At 44.4% G+C, this 15309-nt stretch overlaps 1 protein-coding gene across 1 annotated transcript in view; it reads right to left on the bottom strand.

The window, feature by feature from the left end:
• PKP3 (plakophilin 3) overlaps window positions 1-15309 on the bottom strand; it is a 277327-nt gene that overhangs the window by 87222 nt on the left and 174796 nt on the right. The window contains exon 7 of the mRNA XM_069623925.1: window positions 3835-4009. Within this exon, the coding sequence (XP_069480026.1) occupies window positions 3835-4009 (175 nt within the window). The remainder of the gene's footprint in view (window positions 1-3834; window positions 4010-15309) is intronic.

The following is a 15309-nucleotide window of genomic DNA, read 5'->3' as shown; positions in this document are numbered from 1 at the left end:
CAAATCTCTCTCATATCCAGAACTGTATTGTTAGACATCCTTCTTGTCTTGCCTGAACTCTCGCTCTTATCCTATAGTCCTTTTGTAATAATATTGTTAAAATCATCTTTGCGCTGATATAGTTCATCTGAAGAAGGCAAGCGTCTCGGCAGGCAAAAACCTGATCGGAGGCATCCTGGTCTGGCGGTTGTGCTGTCGTGTAGTTTGTTTCTTCATAGTACATCCCTAATGTAAAGAAACCTTGTTTGTACATTTAAAAGCGCATCCTTGTTTTACATTTTGCATCTATCTGAAAAAACTACCTGCACAAAAACGTCTACAACTATTTTATAATTCATGCTAAAATGTAAGTGTCTACTTGAAGCTAACATCCTAAGCTTTCTAAAGAACCCAAAACCGCATCTCAACTCCTTATAGTTTTTCCGCAATCGCGCTTACCACACATGGAAAGGTTTTCCGCAAATTTTTCGTTTGGCTAAAATCTATAACGTGTGAAATAGCTTTTCATGGCACCCAACCTCAAAATTAAGTTTTCTAATTGCTTATTACTCTCTAATCATTGCTAGTGTTGTTCTGAACCCATACAAAGCGGCTCCCATTAGAATTTCAACAATTTCAGTGATTTAAACCATTTTTAGTGTTTTACCCATTCATTCCCAGCCAACTTTAAAACCATTTTGACAGTTTGCCAATCATTTCTGTTTTTCTCTGGTGTTTGCTGGGGGGAAATTGGGATTGATATATTTGCTTGAATTCTGCATTCCTGAAACCTGTTCCCTCTCCTTCCATCTCTTTATATTGCATATTGGTGGGATTGAGTAGTGCGCAGGGGAAATATTAACCACATTGCCATTTGATTGAACATACACAAAAGTATTATTTCTGTGCTGCATTATTTTTCCCATTATTGCTCCTTGTGATTAAAGAGATTGTTTAGTGTGACATCACCCCATTGGTGATTATTGTATACCCATTAAAAATAGTGTGATATATATTGTGAAATCCATAAATAAATATTTTACCTTTGCAAACCAGCCCGATTCCTGGTTCAGTGTGACCGGGGGGATTTAAAGAGAGGGGTGTGATATAAGTGGCACATCGTTCAGAATAAAAGAACTTATAGACACAAATAAATAATTAAGGGTTTCAGTTGTGCATCCCACGCTAGGCATTGACTTAGGTGAAGTGCCGGATTGAAATCACTTACAGACAAGGACAAACATGATGTAAAAGGAGAACTTAAATGAATGCGACATAGGAGTAATGTAATGAGGGAGAGGGACTGTGACTGCCGCAGGAGACAGATGCAAGACAAGAACGAATGAAAGAAGGATGGGCACAGGAAGACAGGCGAAAGGAGAAGGGCCGACGAAACGAGAAAGACGGACAAAAGGAGAAGAATGGATGTGGAAGGACTGACGCAGACGGAATGCGACAAAGGAGAAGGACTGAGATGAAAGAAAAGGCTTGAAGACAAAGGAATGATGAAGATGGATGGGTCCCATAATAAAGGATTATGATGGAGAAATACTAAAATGAAGAATTAAGACAAAGGAGCACTGTGTTAAAAAAAAAAAAGACTGTGCAAGGAAAATAACTGACAAACCACTTTAAAAATGAGAACTATGAAAAGGATAGGACTTTGATAATTGATTGTGATCAAGGATGAGGCTCTAATGAATGAGGACTGAAAAGGTAAAAGGTTGGACATGAAGGAGAAGGACTACATTGAGAGGGATGGACTACGTAGGAAGCCTGTGACACAAACTAATGAAGGAGAAGGACTGATAAGGAGGATTACTCTAGCAAAGGAGAAGGACTGATTAAGAACTGAAAACAGGAGGTCTGCGACAAAGAAATAAGCACTTTGGCAAAGAAGTAACAAGAATAAGGACTGTGATTGAAGGAGGATGAAGGGGAGGGACTGCCAAAGGATTGTGATGAAGGAGTTGGGCTGATGAAAGACTACGCCAAAGCAGGCCTATAAATAGAGACAAAGGTTGCAAATGTAGAAAGACTGACTAAGCAGTTAAACTGTAATGTAGAAGGAATGTGGGAAAGGGGTATGTAAGAAAGGCATGGTATCAAAGCAAGACAGACACAAGTGATCACAGTTCAAGGGTGTTTAAGGGACCATCAAAAAATAAGAATGCAGTTCTAGCTGAGTCTAGTCAAATAAAAAGGGCCTGTACTAAGAAAACCTATTGCCAATCCTTACTGCTATGCTAAGAAATAGTGTGTGATAACATTCACAAGAAAAGAAAGAAGTGTTCACAAAATGCTAAGTCAGGATGTTATGGCCCCGGGTCTCCCTTACCCACGTTTTTAGCAAGGGACAAGGCGGGACACTTGAGCACAGCACACTCCTGGACTTCTCTGGCACAAACTCACAGTTCCTTTTCTCTATATCAGGGACTTCTAATATTCAAGAGTCTCAATGTGTTTTTAAACAACCACCTTTTAGATTGGTCCCCCTCTTCCGGGGTTAGACCTTCCACAGCAATTGCCAACCTTAAATAAAGACTTCCGAAGGGCGATCACATCTCGCTGGGTCACTCTGTTAGCCTATGGGCCCATGGCAAGGGCATGTCCATTCGCAATAACCAATTCATTTGGAGTTCCCCTGCGCCAGGCACAAACACCTATTTCACAAGTCCCTCAGTTGGCTTCACAATTCTATTATCGTCAAAAAATTTCGATTGTACAAGGGGTTTTTCTTGACCTGTGTGTGACCACCTTGACACCTCACGTCAACCTTCCCTAAGGCCGCTTGGTACTTGTTTTTATTTATCCTTTGTTGTTCAACGCAGTCTCTTTGTTCAGGAGAGGGGTAACAATCAGAGACTTCCAAACAAGCACCCACGTGGTGCCGGACCACTCTACCTCTGGTATCTAGTTCGTTCACAAAAGACTCTTAATCTTCTCAATGTTGCCAGTGCAAACTTGAGTCTAACACAGTCCGGCCCACTATCTGCAGAGCAAATGCACATTGCAGCAGCGAGTGCTCAACCCACTGAGCTATCTTACTGGCTATAGCCATCACAAAACGAGCCACTCAAGAAACGGAGCCACGTGTTGCTGGCCACAGCCCAGGAGCCCCAATAAAAAAAAGAAAAACTTTTTAAAAAAATGTTATTTTTAGGGGTAGCAAAGGAGACCACAGGGGTAGCAAGGGAGATTTTAGGAGTCGCTGGTGCGACCCGTGGCGATCCCTAAATGACGGACCTGTGCGCCTCCTGTGCACAGATGGGATGCGTCTGGACTGCAACTACCAACATGCAATTCAATTGCTTTCCACTTCTCAGTACTACTAGATCTCCCTCTCTCCATCTATCTATCCCCCACATTTCCCTTGCTCCTTTGGAGCCACTCCACTACACCACACCACACCACATTTCTCTGTGGAAACTAGCAGTCAATGTGGAGCCTAAGATAGGTGGTGTACTCGACGTGCGAGGAACAAACCGTCATCCAAGAACATAAAGCTACTGAGCATTTCTCATTGCATGCAAATGTGGCCCCTGTACTGCAGAGACGCCCCACCCACAATCCTAGATCTCTGCTGCCCATCACTCTTCCACACAACCACCAGAGATCACTGGAATTGGAGGCTTGAGCGAGCCTGGAACTACTTCCCCCAACGAGAGCCGAGTCACCCTCTGCAATCATACAACCTTCAATGGTTCCCTCCTAAATCCCCTGAAGACGCATCTGAAATAGTACCTGCAGTGAAGTAATGCCAAGCCCAACTCCCAGAACCTTTCAAGATGTTCTTCCTACGACCAAGTTAGACGTATTCCAGCATCAAGATAAGAAAAGTGACATCCCACATACCTAAGAAATCCCGTAGCGTTGTAGAAGATCTCAGACTCCGAGGCATTCTGTAGGATGACTGCCGATGTACCAACACCAGACAGTGGAGTCAGGATGCGGTCGGTCAGCTGTACCAGCGTATCCTGTGCCAAGCGGTCCTTGAGGTCGTCACTCGAGGAAAGGTTCCACAGAATCCCTGTTAAAAAGAAGAGGAAGAATGGGGCATCAGTCTAACTTCTTTACTAAGGCTTACTTGTTCCATACAGTTACATCGCTCAATAGTGTTTTGCTCACTTATCCTGGGAATAGCTATAAGATACCCAGGCTAAGTATGGTAGAATTGGAAACCGAACATCACAATAAATGCTAATATAATATCAGTTTCTTTTATAGCGACATAGAAAGATTACTCCTGATATTAAACGCTGCAATAATGACCAGGGCTATTATCATCCTATTCAATTTATCAATCTCAGAATTGTAAAGGGCGACTAAGCCATGCCAAGATTCAAACCATTGTCCTGAAGGTAAAATATGATGGTCTAGGGCATGGTCTTAAATTGCTGAGTTATCTTGAGAACTATAATGAATTTGCCATTAGATCCTTTGGTAGACCACAACATGCTTGATCTTCATGCTGGCATGAGACCTTCCGAACGTGATGGCTACACTATTGAGAAATGATGCTTTTGGTGGAAGTGAATTTCTGGTTGAGAGGATTGGTGCAGGTCTTTGAAATATATCAGGGGGTAAGCAGTGAATGCTTCCCAGTGAATGTTCGGGTGTAACTGCCATAGGTCTGTTTTTATCTATCTAAAACTTTGGCTTTTAACTTCCAAGTTTCCAAAAATGTGTTTGGGATGCTTGGCAACTTTAGGCAGATAGGCACGTATGAGACCTTTCTCTAAAGGAGAGACAGTGAAATGCTTTGATCAGGAACACGCTACAACAGATCACATGACACCAGCAGTAGTAATCCTGTCAACTGGGGGCTTTACAAAAGTGAAAACAAGGTACACCGAAGCTACATAAACCTATTGATGAGCGGAAAGCGTGTACGAGCATTCAATGGAGAATACCCAGAATGGCAGATTAAGAGATATACTGTGAGATGTGCAATGTTATCAATACATACATGGAATTAGTGGATCATTGAGGAGTGATTATGAGGAATTCGACCATCCACACGGTGGGTGTGCGCTTGCCTGGGCTTTTTTGAAATTTGAAATGAAATTGAATGATGGTAGATCAACCTCTGGAAAATGTGTTGGGTTAATCCGCACACATTTTCTTATGCTCACCGCACAACATACACATGGACCAGTGTACACTGGGAAGACACCGCATACAGCCGCCATCCCCACCAGTCATATTTAGTTGGACTATGACAGCCAAGAGTACATAAAGGCATCTCAGACGGGGAAGGGAAAATCTTCCTCCTGCCAAGGCCAGCCTAATTTAATAACAAAGGCTCCATGGATCCACCCTGCCCTTTGCTAGATGCTGGTGCCAGCTTTGCATACTAAGCAGAGTTAATTCAAGCAGGCCCATGGGAGGCCTGGTCCCAGAACTAACAAAGGACAGGAAAACCCCAACAACCTTTGATATGCACTTTGATATGACACTTTGTGTCAACCTGAAGACAGCTCCCGCCTCTCAGTATCAAGGGCAGTGGCCTGTCGTGTCTGGGACTATGTATTTACATTAGTCATCCCTGCAGGGGGTCCCCATTCAGAAAGTGGCTTGGCAGAGACCAAAAGTCTGGTCCTGCCAGAGCTTCAAGGGAGAAAAATGAAGGCATAACAAAACCTGTAAAATTTGCTGAAAAAACCCTTAGTTAAGGTGCAGTCAAGTTGTACAGATTTAACGCAACAAAACCTTTGAAATTTAGCCAATGTGGGAAGTCATGACCAGCTTAACTCGTCCCGCTCCCATAGAGGCCATGCCCCCCTATAATGCCATTTTGTATGTTGTTGTGAATCCCTTCTCTTATAATGTGTATTAGCTCACGAGCTTTGCAAAGGGAGTTAAGCTGGTCATGACTTGCAACATCTGCTGAATTTCGTGGGTTTTGTTGCGTTAAATCTGCAAATCTTAACTGCACCTTAACTAAGGTTTTTTCAGTGAATTTCATGGTTTTGTTATACCATCATTTTTTTACAAGTCTCTAGCCAGGGCCTTCACACATGACCAGTGGCCATGGCCCTCCCTTTTGCCCCAAATGGCGGCCACGGCCTTCAGCCTTGGCCACTATACATGTCTTTTGGGCACACTCCTGGCCAGTTAGCCGTATCCACTGTATATTTTAAAACACTACCTGGCCAATAGCCATGTACACTGTACATGCTCCCCGGTGTTTGTTTTTTTTACCCACTAGGTGGCGACGGCCTTCAACCGTGCCCACTATACATGTCTTTCAGGTCCACTAGACAGGGCATTCGACCCGAGCCAGTGAGCACAGCTTTTTTGTACTCACTGGCCAGGGCCATATATTACCCCATGACATGTTGCCACAATAGGTTACCCCACACCTCATGGTAGCTATGAAATTCCACTTTTTTTGTATTCATCTCATTTTTTTACTTTTTTTTTTACTTTTTCCCCATAAACGTGGTAATATCAGCAATGAACCACAAATATTTCACACTTTCAAAATAACCCCTGAATAGGAAAAATAACCTTGAATATGGAAAAAACGTCAGAGCTCTGAACTTGGTCCCCAAGGCCCCCAACACCCTACCCGTCACCCCCACTACCTGGTTTCACATGGCCTCCTCATTCCCCCTCCAAACCTCTAGCCTGATGCCATTTCATCCTTTTCCCTCCTCAAAAGTGGATTTTTTTTAACTTTTTGTTTTAGGAAAACCCTGAATATTACCCTGAATATCTCTTGCATCGGGCAACAACAATAAAGGCATCTTTTCATTCCTGAAAATACTCTATGCTACAATTGACTATACTAGATATAGCTATAATTTTGGGGTACCCCCTTCTCCATCAAATATTTTACAAAACTAAAGGATGCAATAACGAACCCCAGACCTCCCCCAAGAAATCGAGTCAACGCTCATGCCAAAGTTGTTTCATGCCTGGTCCAATTCCATCCAGCGGTTTTCAATGTGCGCTAGAGAAAAAATTGCAAAAATTGATCGAGCAAATGGGGACTAGGCTGAAACAGCAATTCGATTGGGCCTCACCAGGTCCTTACCTGACCAAACAAGGCTCTGCTCACCGCCGCAATCCCGGATTCCTTCCGGGAATGGCAACCATGGATAGTCCCTTCGCTCCTTTCTATGCCGGCCATTTTCTTTGTATTGATTTTTTCTTTCTTTTTTCAATGGCTGCCATAGAAAGGGAGAAGGGACTACACGTAGTTGCTTCTTCCCATTATGTGGCGGCCATTTTATTCTTTTTTTCTTTTTTGCAGTTGCGAAACACCAACGACTCTCCCAACTGAAAAAAAGACTATTCGTACTCGGGTCTTGTGGGCCAGAATACTAATAGCAATAAGCCCCTCACAGGGGGGCATTACCGCTTCAGGTAATGCCCTGGGGCCCACCTTAAGGACCTTGCTTTGCTCAGGTCTGTAACTATGGGCCCCAGGGCATTAGCTGAATTGGTAATGCCCCCCTGCTCGGAGCTTATTGCTTAAATAAAAGCCTACCCCTCTAGTTCCATGCGTCAGACTGCTTTCACAAAAGGGTGGGGGGTTACAGTCTTAATATGCAGCAGGATGCATTTTCGCCCCACAGACTCCCAAGCAGACCCAACACGGAAATACATACTGGTGAAGAGTGGATGGGAGGTATTGAAATAACCATAGTATCAATATATGAAGTTACACAGAACAACAGGCATTTCCTGTAGATTTTCTGGTGACATTTGCCCTGTCTGCAAGAAGGGATTTACTGATTTCGAGGGATTTCAACGTGGAGTTTGAGGCCAAAGATATGGGCTGTAGGGGTCTAGAGAGCGTATTTACTGTCTGCAAGAAGGGATTTACTGATTTCAAGGGATTTCAACGTGGAGTTTGAGGCCCAAGATCTGGGCTGTAGGGGTCTAGAGAGGGTATTTAATGTCTGCAAGAAGGGATTTACTGATTTCAAGGGATTTCAATGTGGAGTTTGAGGCCCAAGATCTGGGCTGTAGGGGTCTAGAGAGGGTACTCACCCGGAGAGCCTACAGAAAAAGACAGATGGTGTGGGGTGGGTGCTTATCTGGCACCAATTACATGAGGGGGACAATATTCATATTTCACTTATTGCTCCCACATCTATAGAAAACCTAAGATATAGATTGGTGATTAGTACACAATTTGATAGCTCTGTTAGTGGAAAAAAAAGGGCTATTGGTATGATTGACCAGGTCAGATTAGACTATGCCTCAGTGGTTTTAGAGTTGGCACTCAAAGCAAAGGAACAACGTTGTACGGTATGGGGATTGCAGTGTCGATTTTCAGAGGCGTGGTCTGTAAGATTAAAGGTGGAATCTAGTGTTAGATTAGAATATTTGGAGTTCAATGAGCAGCAAGATGCACCATTGGAACACTGTGGGAGGTCATTAATAGGGTGACAACGGGGGGAGGAATAATTTCACTAGCATTTAATCTTGTCAGACTGCAAAGGCTGGAACAAGCCATGGGTTGAACCATAGACGCACGTTACACAACACAAACACCCGTCCTGACAAATATGGAGGAAACAATCGGCTACCAGGGCACAACGATGAACGAAAATATGAAATAAATGTGCTAGAATATTCTATAGCAAGACAGACAGAAATGGTATTCAATCACATAACGAGAAGAGTAAACTAAGCGATTTAAGGAGGTTCTGCCAAGTTTTATAGTCTGCAGAAGAAGCCATACAGACATTCTATGCAGAGAGAATGGACCTTTCCAAAGCCATCTCTCCACTAGAATATTGGTGTAGAGTGTAGAGAGCCTATCAGAATGGAAGAGGTCGTAAGGGACATTTCCCAGCTGAAAGTAAACAACTCTCCGTTTTGAAAAACTATTACACCCTGCCTAGTACATGGACCACGCTTTTCAAAGGGGGTGAGGGGGGCTGCTTATGAGGTCATGTGTTAAAAGATTAATGGAGATTGGAATGCGTACCTGAAGGAAGATTCTAAGCAGTTGGAGAAGAGCGTTGAGCTAAAGAAGCAGATTTTTCACAAAAGGTAGCAGGCGCTCCTCTCCAGAGAGGCATGATAACCTGTTATGTGGTGAGAGTTTGCAGCACACGCTTTTTGCTCACTGTACCTTTCACAGATTGGAAATATCCATTTGCATATCAGTCTTTGTCCCACCCACATGGGCAGTCCAGCACCGAAATGCTATGGCAATTCCTCTCTGAACAAGATGTGTATGGGGTTGCTGTTGGTACTCTTGTTCAGAAGGGAATTGCCATGGCATTTGGGTGCTGGACTGCCCATGTGGGCGGGACAAAGACTGATATGCAAATGGATATTTCCCATCTGTGAAAGGTACAGTGAGCAAAAAAGTAGATGGCTGTGAACTCTCAAAGTGGTTACAAACCACTGAACAGGTTAACATGCAGTGTTCTTTCGGGAGGAGCGCCTGCTACCTTTTTTGTATTTTTGGAAGGAACTTGGGGTTGATCACCCTAAGTTACCTGGGGCAACCATATGTGGACTCCCTGCTCAGAAAGGCACAGCTCCACCTCACTGATGAGGCCCAACAAGGCTGAAACACGTGTATCGGGTTGCTTTTGGTTCTCTTGTTCAGAGAGGAATTGCCATAGCATTTCGGTGCTGGACTGCCCATGTGGGCGGGACAAAGACTGATATGCAAATGGATATTTCCCATCTGTGAAAGGTACAGTGAGCAAAAAGCGTGTGCTGCAAACTCATCTCAGAACAGGTTATCATGCCATGTTCATTCTGGAGAGGAGCGCCTGCTACCTTTTTTGAAATATAAAGAAGCAGATGGGCTGCCTTTTCTTAACCCTCTAAGCAGTGTCATGTCTCCACAAGTGGTGAAAAGCCTTTCAAAAGGAACCGCCACAAGTCCTTCTACCAAACTGGTCGAGAATGACAGCCCGTCTAGCAGATTCAGGACGAGCTTTCACTTGAAGGAGAATTGCTATTCAGAGGTCACAAAGTTATTCCAACAAATGGGAATGATAGAAGTACTCAAAAATTCCCATGTTGGACATCTGGAAATGTCCGCCACTAAGCGTAGCCTCCGATTGAGGGACTGGTGGCCCTCCATGGATGCTGGTGCAGACAGGATTTTGAGGGGATGAACAGTTTGTGCCTGAAGATCTGAGCTGTATCATTGGTGCCCGTTGAACTGCCATAAGGGATCTGGAAAAAAGTGTGCATAGACCTACTGGGGACTGTAAATGGGCTCCCACTGTAGAGACAGTAGGCATTGCACTTATTGCCTATCAGAGCATATAGTCACAAGTAGCCTTTGTCAGCACCCCCTCACCAGGAAAGGTGATACACTTCCTGCAGGAAGTGTGTCCTTGACATATGGTCTCACATATCTGCATTCCCTATTGCTATAGAGAGATGTGAGTTTTCTTGGAGAGTTGTGGAGTGGGCCACTAGAACTGGGAGAGCCAAGAAATTCATAGGAAGGGCCGAGCCCCGGGTCTGGCCAAATAGGAGCCGAGCCAGGAAAATGGGCATGTGAAACGGGGGATGGGCCTGTGTCAGGTGCAAGAAAGGGGCTGAAGGGGCAAGAAAGGGGGGCAAAGAGGGCAGGAGGCAGGAAGAGGGGCTATGCAGGACTGGCGGTAACAAAAGGGTCTAAAGCTGTTAGGGGCAACAAAAGGAGTCAAAGGGGGTTAGGGGCAAGAAAGAGGATGGGAGCAACTAAAAGGGCTAAAGGGGCTAATAGAAACAGGCACGAATGAAAAGGGGCCAAATGGGGCAAGAACAGGGGCTAAACTGGTCTGGGGCAGCTGAAAGGGTTGAGGAGCAAAAGGAAAGGGGCTAAATGGAGCTAGGGGCAGAACAGGTCTGGGACCAACTAAAAGGGTTAAGAACAAAATAAATGGGACTGGCGGGATCAAGAAAAGGGGGAAAACGGGTCTGCAGGCAGCTAAAGAGATTGGGGCAACAAAAGGGGATAAAGGGTACTGGAGGGGCACGAAAAGGAGCTAGTGGGCAACAAAGGGACTCACTTTTCATATTCGTGTTTGCCCCACTGCACCACCAGGAAGTGTTCAAGTTCTGCCCTAGCCAATCAATGAGAGGCTGGGGCGGGCCGGAAAAGCACTCCTGTTGTGCCATCAGCACTTACAGGCGCACGTCTGCCTGACTTACTATCCCCGGCCACCTCTCTTCCTGTCCTGCCACCGTCAATCAACCAATGGCTGGGGCAGGACCATCAGTCAGGCGGCGGGGGCCGGAAGACCAGCAGACTCGCTCCTTTAAGTGCTGTTGGCACACAAGGAGCGTGTCTTTTTTTAAAAGCTGATGTGTGGGCACGCACCTGGTGGAGCTTGTGGCTTTCCCCTACTTTGGGCAGGCACTGACAAGAAAGGGGGGGTGGGGTCTGGCCAGAGTCCTAGGTGAGGTTCGGGCAAGCCCAACCCCGTCAAGCTTGCCCAGCTCTATGTACCACATACCAAGACTCTCAGTGTCACCTGGCAGGAAATGGGCAAGTGGAGAGGCTTAACAGAGTTATCAAGGATACACTAGCAGCCAACCCGAGTGCTGGCAGACTTTGAGAAACAGCAGTGCAACAGATACTATGGAACGATCGTGCCTCTCCCCATTCAACTACGGGTCTAATACCTTTTGAGAGCAGGTGAATGCAAGGGAAAAATCTGATACCCTGGTAGTTGCTTGGGAATAAAGAGGGCAAGATTGAGAATGCAGAGATTGTGAGGACGAGAGTACAGGAAAAGCAAGCCATCGGCAATAAGTGGTATGACTCCGGCAAGACTGTACAAGCTAGGGATGTAATGGTTGTAGATTGGATTCGGGAGAAGCTACCACACTCTATGCCATGGGAGTTTTAAAGCAGTTCTCTTCATCCCTTCACGTACTGAAGTGAGGGGCTCTTCAGTTTTAGCAAGGGATGAGGCAGTGTGGCACATGAACAGAGTGGTGCCACTCGGGGCTGTTCCCATTCAGGCAAATCGAGGAGAAAACAAGGTGAGTGAGAAGGCCAATACAGTGGTTCGGGGAGAATTTATAGGTGCAAGAGAGTAACCATAAACTGACCATCTCCATGCCCCACTGGTATGCAGAGTTGACTTCCCCAGGAAGAGGGGATATGTTACATCCAGTGTATTATGTGGACCACGCTTGTCATGTGGAGCTGCTTGTGGTGTCATATGTTGATATATGAAATTAAACTGGAATGCTTCCCTTCGGGAAGGTTCTAGGCAGTTGGAGAAGAGCGTCGAGCAGGAGAAGTGTCATATCTCCACAGACTCACTTAGGGGTCTAGGCACATCCTTTTACCAAGAGTTTAAACTCATTTCAGAAAGGGCCACCAATTACATGGGTGAAGCAACACTATCGGTAATTCTAAAAGCTGGGAAAGATCCTGAATACTGTTCCTCACGTTGAGCTATTTTATTGTTAAATATAGGCGTTAACGTTTTTACAGGTTTGCTGGCTTTCCAACTTGAACCTCTTCTCGTGGTTGATCTCTGGAAGACAGATTAGGGATAATATCAAACAGTTACTTCCCATGACAGAGGAGATCAGAGAGCTTGTGGTCCAGATGTTACTCAATGCCAAGAATTAATTTGACTACATGAACTGGAGATACCTAGAGTTGGTGCTGGACAAGGCTGGGTTTGGTCCCAATTACATATAATGGGTTATGGCCAACGACTATGCTCCTTAGGTGAGGATCGGAGTATTTGGGTATTAATCAGAAAAGGTTTGTATCCACCATGGTACAAGGTAGGGGTGTCCATTTTCACTGCCAGTTGCATTTGTAAATGAGCCCTTAGAGAAAGTTGATGATTAGGATGAGATGATGAAGAAGGTTAAATGAGTGTCTAGGGAAGAGACAGCACATGTGTTAAGATGTCCTTGTAGCTCTTCCCTCTCCAGAGATGCCATCTCTTCCTAACGGGTACATTTCATAGGTTCCCTGCATTTTAAGGCTTTAGGGGAAACGTGTCAAAATCATATCACCACATTGGGTCAAGAATGCCAAGAGCAAGAAAGTAATCCCATAAAGCTGCGTTTATATCCATGCGGTCTACTAATGCGACATGCAAAGAAAAGTGTGTTTGCATTCTGGGTCTGGGTACGAGGTCTTATATTCTGGGTGTAGAAAACGCACCTACAAATATACTTGTGTGGCTTAATGTGCTTACTTAAGGCTTTGCATGTTTTCTGACTGCCTTCGATTAGTGTACTTTTGAAGTACACTATTACCTTAGCTCGAAAGCCAGAACAAGCATTTGTACTAACTAGAGCCAGAAATGTATGTTGTCGGGTATCTAATGTGTAGAGAGGGTTAAAACCCTGCCTTTACTGCTTCACCAAAGTAGGTTATCCTGGATAATTAATATAATCTCACTGTGCTTTAACTGCAAAGGTTGGAGGCCTTGGGAGTGATGAACACTGTTCAAAATATAACTGTGCAGTTGGGCATATTTAATGATTTGATCACCAAAATGGTGTTCCCTCCTAACTGTCCTGTGGGACGTCACATTGAATTGGGTTGCAGTAGCACTGGCCTTCAGTCAGTCCCACATTACTTGATTTGATAGGCAGATATATATGCTTAACAGCCAGTCAGTGCAGCAGGGCTTCTAGTGCAGCAAACGGACTGCAGCAGGATTAATATTAATGTCCTCCCCTGTTGCTGCCAACCACTCGAGGTGCTTGGGCTGACAAGAACTCTGCTTCACAGGATAATGGGTGAAGGTCCTTTACGCTAGGTCAAGGAGTCTTGTAGGAGGTTAACATCTGCCATTTTCATGGTTTCCTGGTGCTTCAGGATCTTCAAGAGGAGGGGTAGGGGATTAACCTAGAAGCCGAAGGAGCAGGACATGGTGGCTTTGTTTCAGTGCTGTTTGTATCTGAAAAGATAGAGCTCTCTGTGGTGTGTACATTTTAGATATTTTGTGAGTTGTCTGAGGTAGTGGTTACTCTGTTTCCCAGGTTGACTATGTAAATTGTTTGTGTGGTTGTCTGTTTTGTTTGGCAGAGTAGTGGTTAATGAGAGTGTGGAGAGTTGCGTCGACAAATCTTTGGTTTGTTGGTGTTAAGTTAAGGGAAATTTAGAAAAGTTAGTAAATTTGCCACGCCTCCAGTCTTTGAAGAGAGCCTCTCCCCACCATTTCAAGAGTCAGCCCCCTCCAACTTATAGCTGCAAAGTGACCTGACCCCATGTCATGCAGGACACCTTGAGCCAGTCCTGTTTTTTCCCCCACGGCCTGCTGGGATTTGTAGATCCATTTTTCCGATTGTAAGCATGGGACTACAAGTTCCAGCCAGCAAAGTTAAAAGCGAGGTCTAGCTCAAGGTGTTATGGTTGATGTGGGGCCACTTGGCAGCGGTGGATTGCTCCCAAACTCACCAAGCATTCCCTTCGAGCATCACAGATCAGGTGAGAGAAGATGGGATGTGCTGGTTGAAGTAAGGCACGACAGTCTCCTGTAACAGTAGAAACTTTTCTTTTTTGATTAAGATGGAGGTATCTTATATCGAACAGGCCCCACGACATCAATGCTTCTCTCGGTCTAATCTCTCTCCAACCGCCACAGCAGAACACTCACTAGAATCCATCTACATTCCAACCCCTCACCATTCCATGCTTCTCATTCCACCCCTATTCCTTATTCTAAATCTACAAGAATACTACACATCTACAAGAATACTACCCATCCCCCTCCCTTTGACATGTACAATGACAGAGAAACAATTTCTAACAATACATCTATAAAATAACCTTATCTGAAAATTGTTGTACCTTGTATACAAATTGATGTTACACATAGCATAGCATAGCATATTAATAGCAAAGGGTAAACATAGTCCACATGCATTATATGGAATATTCAAGATAATGTTGTTGATAGTCTCTGAAAACAGTCCACAAGCAGTGTAAAGATAATATCCCTTTTTTAAAAAAAAACATACCAGCAGAAGAAAATGTGCATTATAATCACAAGGTACACCATTAAACTGTAGAAGAAAATGTGCATTATAAACAAACACTCACTTAATGAATTCCCGAAATTTGACAGGTAATCTACGCACCATTGAACTTCTCTTAACTCCAACATGAGTAGAATCATTTTCCAACCTTGCATTCCTACTGGCATCCTGATTCTTATCCACATTTCCATTAACATTCTCATTCGTATTAGTACTGCTTCCTTGTGCCCTTAAAGAATAGTCACAGTGATCCCATTCTCTCATCATAACATTCTCATCTTCTTTCACCTTTTCTATTAACAATTTAAACACCCCGTTGAAATTCCAAACAGCTCCACCTTCCACTCTGACTGCTCCTTTAAAACACTCAATGACCTTTACAGG

The sequence above is a fragment of the Ambystoma mexicanum genome, chromosome 11 (genome assembly GCF_040938575.1).
Source record: "Ambystoma mexicanum isolate Mex_15411 chromosome 11, UKY_AmexF1_1, whole genome shotgun sequence".
In the NCBI taxonomy this organism is placed as follows: Eukaryota; Metazoa; Chordata; class Amphibia; order Caudata; family Ambystomatidae; genus Ambystoma; species Ambystoma mexicanum.
This window is presented reverse-complemented; position numbering and strand designations above follow the sequence as displayed.